Raw genomic sequence first — 15,259 nt, 5'->3', positions numbered from 1 at the left:
ACGTTGGAAAAAAAAAATTAAAAAAAAAAAAAATCAAATCTTTGAAAAAAAAAAAACAACAACACTAGGGCTCCTGGGTGGCTCAGTCCGTTGAGTATTTGACTCTTGATTTCTGCTCAGGCCACGATCTCGCAGTTTGTGCTTGTGAGCCCCCCATCGGGCTCCGTGCTGGCAGTGCAGGACCTGCTTGGGATTCTCTCTCCCTCCCTCTCTCTCTCTCTCTCTCTGCCCCTCCCTTACGTGTGTGCATGCGTGCACTCTCTCTCTCTTAAAAATAAACAAATAAACTTTAAAACAAACCAACAAACGAAAATGCAAAACACGAATGCTTACAAACGGCACCTAACACACAGAGGGGGAAAGAGACTCAATTTTATTTTATTTTTTAACTCAGAAAACAGAAACATTAAATATATCAGAGACATTTTCAGGGAAAAGCTGTATAAAATATGTCCCTGAGCTAATCTTCATTCTATAATTATTTGAAGTCCACAAAAATAATTTACTTGAATATGGTTATGATGGGAAATCATTTTTTTTTAATTAAAAAAAAATTTTTTTTTTTTCTACGTTTATTCATTTTTGGGACAGAGAGAGACAGAGCATGAACGGGGGAGGGGCAGAGAGAGAGGGAGACACAGAATCGGAAACAGGCTCCAGGCTCTGAGCCATCAGCCCAGAGCCCGACGCGGGGCTCGAACTCACGGACCGCGAGATCGTGACCTGGCTGAAGTCGGACGCCTAACCGACTGCGCCACCCAGGCGCCCCCAAAAAAAATTTTTTTTAACGTTTATTTATTTTTGAGACAGAGAGAGACAGAGCATGAACGGGGGAGGGTCAGAGAGAGAGGGAGACACAGAATCCGAAGCAGGCTCCAGGCTCTGAGCCGTCAGCACAGAGCCCGACGTGGGGCTCGAACTCATGGACCGCGAGATCATGACCTGAGCCGAAGTCAGCAACCCAACCGACTGAGCCACCCAGGCGCCCCTGGAAAATCATTTTTTTTAAACTTACTTATTTGAGAGAGAGATTGCAAACAGGGAAGTGGCAGAAAGAGAGGGAAAGAGAGAATCCCAAGCAGGCTCCATACAGAGCCCAATGTGAGGCTTGAACTCACGAACCACAAGATCATGACCTGAGTGGAAATCAAAAGTCAGACGCTTAACCAACTGAGCCACCCAGGCGCCCCTGGAGACATCTGACTTCCTACCCACTACCTGTGCCCGGAGCTCATTTGAATAAGCTTCTGTTCCTCGAAGCCTCAAGAGGCTCGCCTCTAGGAGCCAGGAGCATGTCAAGAAAACCAGCAGGGGCGCCTGGGGGGCTCATTGGTTGAGCGTCCTACTTTGGTTCAGGTCACGATCTCACAGTTCATGGGTTCGGTCCCCGTGTCGGGCTCTGTGCTGACTTCTTGGGGCCCAGAGCCTGCTTCAGATTCTGTGTCTCCCTCTCTCTTTGCCCCTCTGCCACTCGTGCTGTTTCTCTCTGTCTCTTTGCCTCAAAAATAAAATACATATTAAAAATAAATACATAAATAAATAAAATAATTTTCGAAAATTAAAAAAAAAATTGATGTGCAAAAATAATTCATAACAATACCACTGCAAGTTGCTGTTTATTCCAATGTCCCAGCATTTAGGGCAAGGACCATCTTCAAACAACCTGACGGTCAGCCAGTGAGTTTGATAGGATAAAGGAAGAACTAAAAACTCGCTCACACGGGACCCCAATCCTGCCGGCCGTCTGAGCACGCACACAGTGCCACCCACGCCGGCCACGGGCTGAGAATCCCGGCGGAGCAGAGGTGTGGTGTGAAGAAACGACGCGATGCTATTTCTGTGACACCCCGAGGTCCACGCTGCTCGGTGCGTGCACTCCACCCTGCGGGGACCTGTTAACAGGAAGCTGGTGAACGGGGCACGGAGCATGAACACCTGGGCAGCGCTCTCCTGGGCAGACACGAGGCCCGCGAGGCTCTCACATGACCCCCACTCCTCCACGCGGCCTTCGAGGCCTCCACGGGTGGGGGGGTGCCATGTTTCCTCTGCCTCCCACGTTTTCTTGGTGCAAACTGTCTTTGCCGGCAGCAGCTTAGAAGCCACAGAGACCTAGGCTTCTGACTGTATTATCAGGCCTCACCCTGTGACAGACCGTCTGCCAAGTGGCTTCGGTGAAGTACAGATACCCCATCTGCCCTCAGCGGACACACTCCCTAACGCGGCCTGGCTCTGAAGGCCACCTCCCTGTTGCTGCGGCAGGTGTCCCTCCTGCCGGCTGTGACTCCCCCACGTCACAGGGCTCCAGGAGAGAAGACAAAGTGAGCCTCGGCACTTTATAATATGTAATCTTATTTTCCGGTAAACTCTACCCCCAACGTGGGGCTCGAACTCACAACCCCAAGATCAAGAGTCACATGCTCAAAGAAGACATCCAGCTGGCCAACTGACACACGAAAAATTGCTCAACATCACTTATCATCCGGGAAATACAAATCAAAACCACAATGAGATACCACCTCACACCTGTCAGAATGGCTCACATAACATGAACAACTCAGGCAGCAACAGATGTTGGCGAGGACGCAGAGAAAGAGGATCTCTTTTGCACTGTTGGTGGGAATGCAAGCTGGTGCAGCCACTGTGGAAAACAGTGTGGAGGTTCCTCAAAAAATTAAAAATAGAACTACCCTACGACCCAGCAATGGCACTACTAGGCATTTATCCACGGGATGCAGGTGTGCTGTTTCGAAGGGACACACGCACCCCCATGTTTATAGCAGCCATATCAACAATAGCCAAAGGATATTATAAATAAATAAAATGGATTTATGAATGGATAAATAAGACGTGGTATATCTATACAATGGAATATTACTCGACAATCAAAAAGAACGAAATCTGGCCATTTGCAACTACGTGGATGGAACTGGAGGGTATTATGCTAAGTGAAATGAGTCAGTCAGAGAAAGACAAAAATCATAGGACTTCACTCATATGAGGACTTTAAGAGACAAAATAGATGAACATAAGGGAAGGGAAACAAAAATAAGATAAAAACAGGGAGGGGGACAAAACAGAAGAGACTCATAAAGATGGAGAACAAACTGAGGGTTGCTGGAGGGGTTGTGGAAGGGGGGATGGGCTAAATGGGGGAGGGGCACTAAGGAATCTACTCCTGAAATCACTGTTGCACTAGATGCTGACTTGGATGGAAATTAAAAAAAAAAAGAATCACATGCTCTACAGAGTGAGCCAGCCAGGTGCCCCCATGCAATCCTGTTTTAAATGATGCTGATTTAAAAAGAATTTGGAAAACAAGGGATGTGGTCCAGCAGCAAGGTGTTCAGGAAAACTTTGGAAACCGAGGCTCCACCTCACTGGGGTAAACGGAGGAAAGTTCTCCGGAGGTGCCTCTGCCGTCACCTGACGTCTCTCTGACACAGAAGCGGCGCCTGCTTTCACGTCCCCAGGTGCAAGTGTCCCAGGACAGCTGCATTCCGTCAGCACTGACCGGGGTTGTCCAGCAACCCCCGGCCGCTGGTCACGTGAGGGTGGGGTACGGTTCACTCAGCAGCCAGCTTCCAAATCACTCCCGTCAGCGGAGTCAAACTTGCAGATCAAGTACACGAATATTTTTATATTATTCTATTTCAAATTGGTAGAATTTAAAACACAGAAAACAGTACACAAAAACATTGGTTTTATTTAATATCATGTCCGTGACCCAGGGCCAGCTTGGAATCCAGTCGGGAGAGTCACCCGGCCTACGGCTCACCAGGACCCCCGTTCTCCCAGTCCACCCTGTCCTGACACAAGCCAAGGGGCCCCACAGGGGAGGTGCGGGCGTCCGTTCACGTACAGGTTTTCAGAGCCCTTGTAAAATGAACTGCTCAAGCAGCTGCTTCTGGTGGAAACTCGGGACACCAGTGGGTGGGTCAGGGTGGGCTCCTAAATGCTGGTCTTCCTTCGCTTTGGTCTCAGCTTGTTCCAAACCCTCTCCAGGGCCACTTTTCCCATGAAGAAGGTGATGGCAAAATTACGCTTGTACCAGTCTCTGTGGAGAAACCAGACGAGCACATGTGATGCCCCCAGTAACCGAGGACCAGCACCCCAGCTTCTGAGGGGAGTTCCCGGCCAAAAGGCAAGTCCTCCTGACTATCCCCACCTTTCCTCACTGCCTCTTCCTTTTTCTGCCCTCATTAAAGCTAACCTGTCCCTAAAAGCCTTCCCTCCTTCCTCCTGGATTTTCATCAGGGCCCCCCAGGCTATCACAAGAGAGTAAGGCTCAGCACGTGAACCCCCACCTTTGCCCATTCCGCTGCAATCCTCCTCTGGTTTTTGCTAAGAGACTCCAGAAAAGGAGATTGGGGCCTCAAGACTTCCGTGGCATTCCTGGGGAGCCACAATCGTTGAGTGTGGCAGGACTCCATGGGGACCATCCTGGTGTGGGGCCTTATTTGCGTGAGAAGCGCAAAGTACTCCATCGGGAGAAGTTAATCTGTCACAAGTGCCAACGTCATAAAGCTCCACATCCTCTTTTTCTAAACAATCTGAGCTTCTGTGTCTCTAAATAGAGAATTCCAGGGCTTTCTCTAAATATTGGGGTGGAGTTCACCAACAGCCACGGGCTCACTTGCCTGTGAGTTACTGTACAAAACTTGCAAATTCACCCCACTGCTGAATGGGCAAAGCTTGGGAAGTTTCCACAACAGAAGGCACACATTCCAGACTCTCAATGCTAAGCCTCTGGAAGCTGAAATGTCCATAAGTACCAATGCTTTTCAGCCAAATGAACTCATGAGTGAACACGGAACTTCTATTCCAGACTGGACTCAAATGACTTACTGAGTCCAGGACAAAAGGAAGCAAAATGACCACGGGCTCAAAAGAAGCGACAGCAAGAGGTAAGGACGCTCGTTTTCTGGAGGCTGTGTGTTGGCTGAAGAGACAATCTCCCTCCTCGTGAGAACGATCTTATGTTTCTATCCACTTAAGTGATGTTATAAATGGGAAGCAGTGCCCTAAATAAACAAGGCTTCCAGAAAGAGAAAACCGGTACCCCATCGAGATGGCAGTTCTTAGGTTACTAAGGAAAAGCCAGATTCCACTCCACCGACGCTCTGACAAAGCGCAGGGAAACTAAACTCTCCCTGTTTCCATGGGGAAGGCAGGGGCAGGGTGGCGTGGGCGCGGAAGGGGGCACTGACGCTCCCCTGCCACCTGACCCGGGGTGGGGCTGGTCCTCTCTTCTCTGGTCCTCCTCTCCTCTCCAGCACACATGCTCGGGCCCACATCACAACTCACACTGGCCTGACGTTATAACCTAGCTGGTTCAGAGTAACACGGGACTGCAGGAGTGCCAACGTGCTCGTGCTGCCAGACTCCTCTGTCTGAGGGTCGGTCTCTCGAGCTCGCCCAGCCTCACCCACCACCACCGTCCTTTAGATCTTACCTGCCCTGCCTGACCGACACTGCCACTGTCACCTTCTATTTTATTAAGTTTATTTCTATTTATTTTGAGAGTGGGGTGGGGGGCCACAGAGAGAGGGAGAGAGAGGATCCCAAGCAGGCTCCGTGCTGTCGGCACGGAGCCGGATGTGGGGCTTGAACTCACCAACGGTGATATCATGAACTGAGCCGAAATCAAGGGTCAGATGTTTAACTGACTGAGTCCCCCGCCAGGCTATCATTTTAAACGAGGTCTTCTATGAACCCCTCTCACCCCCGACTCATACACCCTTTACATATTTCCTGTGACCTGGTTGGTACTAAGCACGGGGGTCTGCCTAGATTTGGCTCCGTGGTCTGGTAAGAACGCCTCACAGGTGCTGCCCAATACTTCGTCCTGCATCGTGCAGAGGCAGCTGGCCCAGTGTGCGCAGCAAGAGAAGACACGGGGTGAGGGGCCATCGCCCCATCCCGCGCCCTGCAAAGCCCCGCCCGCCTTCCTGCCCGCTGGTTTCAGCAGCTGTGGGTCACCGCTGCCCACACCTATTATTTCCCTGGGAAAATGTTAATTCTCCGACTCCACCGCTCCTTCTGCATCAGCTGTCAACCTACAAAGAAAAATGCTCCTTCATGTGGTTCCCCTGAAACAGTCGACGCAGGAAAGGTGTGAATTCTCTGGGCTCTTCTACTGATCAATTTGCAGAACGAGTTGGCTGACTAGCAGTGTGCGGAGGGGACTGAGCTCCTCGGCCTTGCTATGACGGCAAAGGTCTTTGCAGATTCGGTATACTTTTAATCCACTACGGTCACTTTCTTTGTGCGGCTGAAACGGCCGCACCCTTAGCCTAAGGGAGCCCCTCAAGTAGGCCCCTGTGCCGTTCTCATGTGACCCCGCCAGTCTCTGGGCCTCCTCTCTGACACAAGGTGTCTCGCCTCATCGTGTGCTGTTCCCATCGCAGACCTGCTTCTCTAAGGAGTCCAAGTTCCCCTTAATGGAAAGTGCTGTTTAGAACCGTCAAGGGGCATCTGGGTGGCTCAGTCCGTTGAGTGTCCAACTTTTGATTTCCGCTCAGGTCTTGATCCCAGGGTGGTGGGATCAAGTCCTGTGTTGGGCTCCATGCTGGGGGTGGAGCCTGCTTAGGATTCTCTCCCCCCATTGCCCCTCTCTCCTGCTCACACTCTCAAACAAACAAGTAAACAAATAAATTAAATAACGTAAAATAAACTTCAAAAAAAGAACCCGCTGCCAGAGCACTAGGGGTGCAAACCGTTATGGGGTGGCCACGCAAATAACTGTAAGCCGTCAATTTTATTTAAAAGTACGAAAACTGGGGCGCCTGGGTGGCTCAGTCGGTTAAGCGTCTGACTTCAGCCAGGTCACGATCTCGCGGTCCGTGAGTTCGAGCCCCGCGTCAGGCTCTGGGATGATGGCTCGGAGCCTGGAGCCTGTTTCAGATTCTGTGTCTCCCTTTCTCTCTGCCCCTCCCCTGTTCATGCTCTGTCTCTATCTGTCCCAAAAATAAATAAACGTTAAAAAAAAATTTTTTTTAAAGTACGGAAACTAAGTTTATAGCAATGTCTACCTTTAACATAAACATCAACGTCAATAAATTCAGGTAAGAAAATAATCCTACCCAATATGAATATGATATTCAAAATTTTAGAAAAAAAAGTAAGCACTTACCTGTTATAACACATGTGTTTCTGAAAATTTTTACTTAAAAATTCCTTGTAAAAGTCAGCCATTTCTTCTGCATCTAATGTTGCTTTCTGACCTGAAAATTAATTTCAACTTACACATTAAGAAGAAGAGACCCACAAACTACTATTGATCTAACAAAGGAGGTCAGCAAGATCAAAATGCAAACATCAACTGTATCTTTCTATCTATACACTAGCAATAAACAATCCAAAAATGAAATCAAGAAAAAATAATTTCAGGGGTGCCTGGCTGGCTCAGTCTCAGTAGAGCATGCAACCCTTTATCTAGGGGTTGTGAGTTGAAGCCCCATGTTGTGCATAGAGTTTACTTAATAAAAATATACATATATTAAAAAAAAAAAGAATTCCATTTACAATATCACCAGAAACAATAAAAGACTTAGGAATAAACCTGAAAGGAAGTGTTAAGACCTACACATTGCAAACTACAAAACACACTAAGAAATAAAAGACCTGAACAAATGGAAAGACATTCCACGTTCATGGTTTTAAGGACTGCAGACTGCTGAGATGGGCAGCACGCCCAAGCTGACCTACAGATACAATACAATCCCCATCAAAATCCCAGCTGGCTTTTTGGCAGAAACTGAGGAGCAGATCCGAAAATGCAGAGAAACCCATCAGCCAGCACAGTCTTGAAAAAGAAAAGGGGTGCCTGGGTGGCTCAGCCAGGTAGGTGTCCAGCTTCGGCTCAGATCAGGACCCCACGGCTCAATTTCTTCACGACTGAGGCAAGCACAGGTACAGGTGTGCGTCTCCCGATACACAGCCCGCGACGCGCTTCGTCACGTCCCCTCAAATGCCTCGAAGCTTCTAACGAGAAACGTGAGCCACCCGTAGAGGGGAAACGGACTACTTTCCAACCTGAATGCATCCTGGCTCAACAGCGCACCCTCCCACCCTGGCCCGGGGTAGGTGCCGGCCTAACCAGGCCATCTGGGAGTCGGTGAGCACACGCTCAACCAGGTGACACACGGGGACTATCCCGGCCACCTCCATGGTCCTCCCTGTGTGGTGGGAGATGCCGACCGCGGCGCCAGCCCCCAGGGCTCCCCCATCCCCCCCCAGGTTTGAAAAGGCCACACAGGCCAGCAACCAGCCTGCCAAGGGAAATGCGGCCAGACAGCAGCCCACAGGCCAGTCTCAGGACACCCAGTGATGGCTCGGAGGTGAAGGCACTCTGGCTTTGAAGCCCCAAACAGGCGCTCGGACCTCTGCCCCCCGGGCTCTCGCACGCGTAGAGAGGCCCACGTTCGAGCTCCTACCTCGGGTTTAGCACGCTTGCCCCTGGAAGACGCCGCCTCCGGGCAGAGGCCACGTTTCCCGGCCGCACTGCCGAGGTCGATGCTGCAACCCCAGCGGGGTTTGGGGGAGACGGGCTGGGAGGGTAACCCAAGGGCACTTTTCCACAGAAACAGGAGGGAAGGTGCTGACCTTTGACACATACGACACGGAAGCAAGCACTCAGATGGCATGGTCCAAGCGTGTGTCTGTCGGCACACAGAGGACAAGGACACGTCCCTTCCACAACATAACCGAGGACCTGCCTGAGTCAACAGCAGTATTTTCCACATGTTCGTTCTCACTCCTCTGACCCAGCCTCCTGCAGCTCCTCAAATCCTCCACCTGGGGTCTCTTCCCTCATCTAGAAGATTCTCTCTCAAATCTCCCGTAGCTGTCCTCTCCTCAGACAGGCCTCTGTGAGGCCCTGTTAAGATGCCCGCTCCCCCTCAATTCCCGGTTGTTTTTCTTCCAGGGGCCGACGACAGACCTCAAGACCTAGTATTCACAGGGCTACCTGTCTGTTGGCCCCACTCCCAGCCCACACTGGAATGTCCGCTCCCTGAGGGCAAGGCCACAGCTGTCTCATCCAGTATGAGGTCCCAGTGCTTAGTGTGGCACACAGAAGGAGTTCGACAGCTACCTCGCATCAACACATGGCCAGATGCTAAGTGGGACAAGAAAGAGAACAGCCAGCCGCCCGAGGAGGGGAGGGTAGCCGAAGGCTCCCAGAGAAGGCGATGCGTAGGCTGGGTCTTAAAGGATGAGTAGGAGCCCACGAGGCAGAGAAGGGAGAGAATGGGTCAGAAGCTGGGGACCGGCACAGAGGGAAACAAAGGGTCTGGAGAGGCATAGATGTGGCCGAACAGAGTGAGCGAGGAGGAGGGTGGGCAGGGCTCGAGCGTGGTAAGGGGACCAGGGAGGAGCCCCCGGCTTCAGGCAGGAGGAGCAGCCAGGCCGGCCCAAGAGCATTAGTGTCTTCTGAACGATGGGTCTTGGAGGGACAGCACGTGTGCACGCTCGAGTCAGCATCCCAGCACATCTGTCTGCACCCCTACATGAGGACCCGACGAGGCACCCCAGCGGCAGCGGTTAGCGGCCCCGTGGAGCTCTGTCCCTCGCTGGCTGCTGGCCCAGGACTGTGGGTTCTCATCTAGAACGTGGGTCAGAACAGCACGCATCGTGAGGCTGCTCTGAGACAGAATGGGTGGCAGCCAGTGTGACGGGTGACACGGGGCCTGGCACGGAGCGCACCCTTGTCACCACCACTGGCGGGACAGCAGGAGCCCCGGGCTCTAAGGACAGGCAGGTGCCAGCTTCAGCTGCTGGTCTGGTTTGGTGTCTTGTGCAAACATACCACAGCCAGAGCTCAGCATAAAGCAGAAGCCACGTAAATGTCTGCTGAGCAACTCGGCTTCCACGTCTATCCACACTGCAGCGGGCTACTGCGCTCGGATGAAACTAAGCAAAGAAAGGGAGGTAGGATAACCTAGTTCATTACACATTTGCTAAAAACCACGTGGGGGTTTATGACTGCAAGTAAATCTATCTCCATGGCGTGCCTTCTTCCCACTGCATGAACACTTTAGCAACCAAAGAAATTAGAGGCAAGAATCTTCCCACCATACTGCTGCCCTACAAATGAGACTCAATTTGGGGACATGCAGAGCTGAAATCAGGGTATTCCGCTTTGGCACTGGAAATTCAGTAATTTTTCTACACTGCTGCAGAATATTCCAGTGAACATCCACTGAGTGGGCCACCTTAGCCTTACCCAGTCCGCGATTACTAGAATTATATACTCCCCCCTTTTTTAAAAGATAATGCTGCAAGGAACCTACAGCTTCCTCTTCTGTTTTCCTCTAGAATGCATTCTTAGATATCCTGTGGTCAAAATTTCCCTGCTTCTTGGCAGGGGTGCTGCCTACGGGGGCATCCTCTGGAAAGACGGCTGGAAATTTCCCCTGCCGTGGACCACCTACGAGCACTGTATTGGACTATAACTCTAACTCCACCAGCACGGAGTGTAACCACTGAAGGCACCCCCTGAATTCAGCAAGCACAAAATGATGCCCAGTTGCTGTTCTGATACACATCGTAATCTGCAGTCACATTACTCACCTACAGGTATTTTGCTGTTTCTAAAACCCTGTTAACGCTCTTCACAACGACTGCCCCTGTCGCCTCTGTTCTATCATCTGCTGTTCATGCTTAACCTGTTTCCTGGATGCTGACCCTTTGTTCCAGCCCTCCGCTTTACCAGACACCGCTTGCAATTGAGCACACAACTCTTGATCTTGGGGTTGTGAGTTCGAGCCCCACGTTGACTGAGGGTACAGACTGCCTAAAAATAAAATCTTAACAAAAAAAGAGGTCCTCACTTATATAAAAGGCAGTTTTCACGTTCTCCTGTCCTTCTACTTTTATTGTCGAGCTTAAAGAACCACCATTCCTCCAGACAATGGAGACTCAGTTGTGTTCTATCAGACCTTCTACAACTGGCAGCTACGTATTTAACTCTTAACCCACAAATAATTGATTTAAAAATGTTTATTTATTTATTTTGAGAGCAGGGGGAGGGGCAGAGAGACAGGGAGAGAGACAGACTCCCAAGCTGTCAGCACAGGGCCAGTATGAGGTCCCAGTATGTGGGACTCAAACCACAAACCATGAGATCATGACCTGAGCCGAAATCAAGAGTCAGACACTTTAACCAACTGAGTCACCCAGGCGGTTTTTTAAATTAATTGATTTTTAATAATTAGCTTTTTGATCCATTTGGAATATATTTGTATTATAGGGGTCATGAATCTAAATTTACTCTCGAGTCAAAAATAGTTTCTTCATTAACATTTTTATTTTATTTTTTACATTTTATTTATTTTTGATAGAGAGAGACAGAGCTTCAGCAGAGGAGGGGCAGAGAGAGAGGGAGACACAGAATCAGAAGCCGGCTCCAGGCTCTGAGCTGTCAGCACAGAGCCCGATGCGGGGCTCAAACTCACAGACTGCGAAATCATGACCTGAGCCGAAGTCGGCCGCTTAACCGACTGAGCCACCCAGGTGCCCCATCTCCATTAACATTTATTAAACAAACTCCTCCTCCCTTGGTCCTGCGGGACCCCTATAATCACGTGTTCAGCACGCATTCTGGCCCACTGAGGTGACATGACTGTTACCCGCCGCCCTCCCCCCTCCCCCCCCCCCCCCGCCCCGTTTCCATCACTGCAGCCTGGAAACTGTTTAACTAGCTGACACAGTGGGAACCTCCCTTCATGTGTCCTGTCCTCAATACATTCCTTCGTGTTTTATTACCAAATTCATTTAAAAGTCTGATTTAAGGCCAACCTTTCAGTTCTTAGAAACGCCAGCAGGAGAAATTCTGATATTAATAACGGGACTCAAAACAACCTTTCCCGTGTTAAGAGAGTGGTTATCTCCAAAGCATGTCCACAGCCTCCCTGACCCTGTCTGATCCTGGTGAGACTCACGAGGCTGGTGCCCCTCCCTTAGGGCTGCAGCATCTGTGACCGCAGCCCAGGGCCCGCTCACTTGTCAGCAGGGCCGGGACAGCACAGGGTGAGCTGAGAGCCACTGTGGCACGGTGACATCAGACAGGCCCGGGAACCCTAGTCACTAGGCCAGAACCCAGGCCCTCCACTTACTGTGTAATTTTGGTTCAATACCTTGCCCTCAGGTCCTCATCTCTAAGGTGGTAAAAGCAGCGGGACCCGTTTCTCTGGGTCATTGTGGGAAACAAAACAGATACAGGCAAAGGACTTGGCACATACAGTCAGCATCTGAAATTGTGCGCAATTACGCTATGCTTATTGTTAGGACTCTGCACCCTTTCCTGCTGGCTCCGGCCCTCCACGATGGCACCTTGACGGGACCCTGCAGCCGTCGGCAAACAGCAGAGCCCATGTCCGGCATCCACCCTCCCAGCTCTTTCTCCCAAATGGAGTCAAGCGGGGCTAAGGGAGGGGCAGCGCTTTAGCTCAAGGACAGACGTGGCTTTTGGGGTCAACGGTTCCAGATTTTCCATCAGAATGTTTTGACAGCAGACATCTGTTTAACAAACACTATGACGCGTTATTTGGACCTCACGTCAACAGCAAGAGAAAATGACTAAAGGTCATTTTGGGCACCAGACCTTCTATCCAAAACAGGAAAGGCAGCACAGCAGGCAGAGGGAACTGAGTGCATCCAGCATCCCTGGCATGTCGCACAGCATGGGGGACAAGATGTAAAAGAGGGGACAGGCGGGGGCCGGGGAGGCCTTCAGTCCAGACAGAGAGCGCAGCTGTCATTCCGTAGTCACACGAGTCTAAAAACCGAAGCCGGGCAACAAATGTCAAATGTGCATCTGGGGCAGGACAGTCTGACTACACTGCAAAGGATAAGTCTGAGGCAGGAGCTGACAAACGACAGCCTGCAGGCCAGCCGCCCCTGCTTCTGTAAATAAAGTTTTATTGGAACACATTCATGCCCATGGATCTATGTGTTTTTCTTTTTTCTTTTCTTTTCTTTTCTTTTCTTTTCTTTTCTTTTCTTTTCTTTTCTTTTCTTTTCTCTTCTCTTCTTTTTTTCTTTCTCTCTCTTCCTTCGTCTCCTTAAAAGAGCAAGGGCCAAGAGCAGAGGGAGAGGGAGAGAGAGAATCTCAAGCAGGCTCCACACACAACGTGAAGCCCAACTAACCCACTGAGCCACCCAGGTGCCCAGTCTACGTATTTTCTAGGTCTGCTTTCACACTTCAACAGCAGAACTGAACAGCTGAAACAGAGACCCCATTTGGCCCACAAGGACTAGTCTATCTACTATCTAGCCTTGACAGAAAGTTTGCCCATCCTTGATTTAAAGATTGGAGGCCAAGGAACCAATTAGAAAGTTACTACAATAGGCACAGAAGTAACAAGGGCCTGGGGACAGGGAGTGGCAAAAGCACTGAAAAATGTTTAAGAGGTGACTGAAGACAGATGGGAAGGGGCGGGGCTTTGGGAGGCTGGTGGGCGTGACCTGAGGTCAGGAATCTGGGAAGTCCAGCTAGTACAGGAGAAAGGGTGCAGAAGCCAGGGGACTATGGGACAGAAGTCCAAAGGTCAGAGGGAAGTCATTGATCTCGGAAAGACCTAAAAGTGTTAGAGGGATGACCTCACCCAAAGAGAGGAAAGAGACCAGGAGGAAGGCACACATGTGTCCCATGTACGAGTATGAGGACCCCCTCAGAGCACCTGTCCCAAAGGAGATCACGACTTGCCCCGGAGCTTTCTCCCCTTCATCTGAAATCCTTTCTTTTTATCTTCTCATGCAGTTAAGCAAACACCATGTTAAGAGGAAAAGGACAAATGAACTAACCTGATCCGGTTCTCAGTTCCAGGCCTTTAGCTTTTAGTCTTGAGCGAATAAATTCTTCTTTTTCCTAAAAGAAGACCACTATCAGAACGCTCTTTCTTCGTCTTTCCATCTTTCCTTGGGTGGGACACAGCCCAGAGTGGTCTGGGGGAGTCTGCATGGGCCCATCTCCAAACCTGGGCTAAGTCATCTGAATTTTCCTTGGGTGGGACACAGCCTAACATGGTCTGGGGGAGTCTGCATGGGCCCATCTCCAAACCTGGGCTAAGTCATCCGAATTTTCCTTGGGTGGGACACAGCCCAGAGTGGTCTGGGGGAGTCTGCATGGGCCCATCTCCAAACCTGGGCTAAGTCATCTGAATTTTCCTTGGGTGGGACACAGCCTAACATGGTCTGGGGGAGTCTGCATGGGCCCATCTCCAAACCTGGGCTAAGTCATCCGAATTTTCCTTGGGTGGGACACAGCCCAGAGTGGTCTGGGGGAGTCTGCATGGGCCCATCTCCAAACCTGGGCTAAGTCATCTGAATTTTCCTTGGGTGGGACACAGCCCAGAGTGGTCTAGGGGAGTCTGCATGGGCCCATCTCCAAACCTGGGCTAAGTCATCTGAATTTTCCTTGGGAGGGACACAGCCTAACATGGTCTGGGGGAGTCTGCATGGGCCCATCTCCAAACCTGGGCTAAGTCATCCGAATTTTCCTTGGGTGGGACACAGCCCAGAGTGGTCTGGGGGAGTCTGCATGGGCCCATCTCCAAACCTGGGCTAAGTCATCTGAATTTTCCTTGGGTGGGACACAGCCCAGAGTGGTCTGGGGGAGTCTGCATGGGCCCATCTCCAAACCTGGGCTAAGTCATCTGAATTTTCCTCGGGTGGGACACAGCCCAGAGTGGTCTGGGGGAGTCTGCATGGGCCCATCTCCAAACCTGGGCTAAGTCATCTGAATTTTCCTCGGGTGGGACACAGCCCAGAGTGGTCTGGGGGAGTCTGCATGGGCCCATCTCCAAACCTGGGCTAAGTCATCCGAATTTTCCTTGGGTGGGACACAGCCCAGAGTGGTCTGGGGGAGTCTGCATGGGCCCATCTCCAAACCTGGGCTAAGTCATCTGAATTTTCCTTGGGTGGGACACAGCCTAACATGGTCTGGGGGAGTCTGCATGGGCCCATCTCCAAACCTGGGCTAAGTCATCCGAATTTTCCTTGGGTGGGACACAGCCCAGAGTGGTCTGGGGGAGTCTGCATGGGCCCATCTCCAAACCTGGGCTAAGTCATCTGAATTTTCCTTGGGTGGGACACAGCCTAACATGGTCTGGGGGAGTCTGCATGGGCCCATCTCCAAACCTGGGCTAAGTCATCCGAATTTTCCTTGGGTGGGACACAGCCCAGAGTGGTCTGGGGGAGTCTGCATGGGCCCATCTCCAAACCTGGGCTAAGTCATCTGAATTTTCCTTGGGTGGGA

General features: G+C 50.8%; 1 protein-coding gene and 1 long non-coding RNA gene across 5 annotated transcripts in view; both read right to left on the bottom strand.

Annotated features, from left to right (window-relative positions):
• Nucleotides 1-15,259, bottom strand: part of LOC123582125 (cytochrome c oxidase assembly factor 8) — a 45,985-nt gene that overhangs the window by 9,689 nt on the left and 21,037 nt on the right. For 2 of the 4 annotated variants that reach the window (XM_045448371.1, XM_045448372.1), the window contains exons 3-4: nucleotides 13,807-13,870; nucleotides 7,133-7,223 (exon numbers count right to left, since the gene is read on the bottom strand). In XM_045448371.1, the coding sequence (XP_045304327.1) occupies nucleotides 7,133-7,223; nucleotides 13,807-13,870 (155 nt within the window). Of the gene's footprint in view, nucleotides 1-3,683; nucleotides 4,055-5,991; nucleotides 6,057-7,132; nucleotides 7,224-13,806; nucleotides 13,871-15,259 lie in introns of those variants that run through there. The other 2 variants (XM_045448370.1, XM_045448369.1) reach the window with 2 other exon arrangements.
• LOC123582126 lies at nucleotides 6,710-7,126 on the bottom strand. The gene is made up of 2 exons (XR_006704217.1): nucleotides 7,005-7,126; nucleotides 6,710-6,776 (listed from the first exon to the last, which is right to left on the bottom strand). It is a non-coding gene; the product is annotated as an uncharacterized LOC123582126 (long non-coding RNA).

This window comes from Leopardus geoffroyi, chromosome B3 (assembly GCF_018350155.1).
Source record: "Leopardus geoffroyi isolate Oge1 chromosome B3, O.geoffroyi_Oge1_pat1.0, whole genome shotgun sequence".
Classification (NCBI taxonomy): Eukaryota; Metazoa; Chordata; class Mammalia; order Carnivora; family Felidae; genus Leopardus; species Leopardus geoffroyi.
This window is presented reverse-complemented; position numbering and strand designations above follow the sequence as displayed.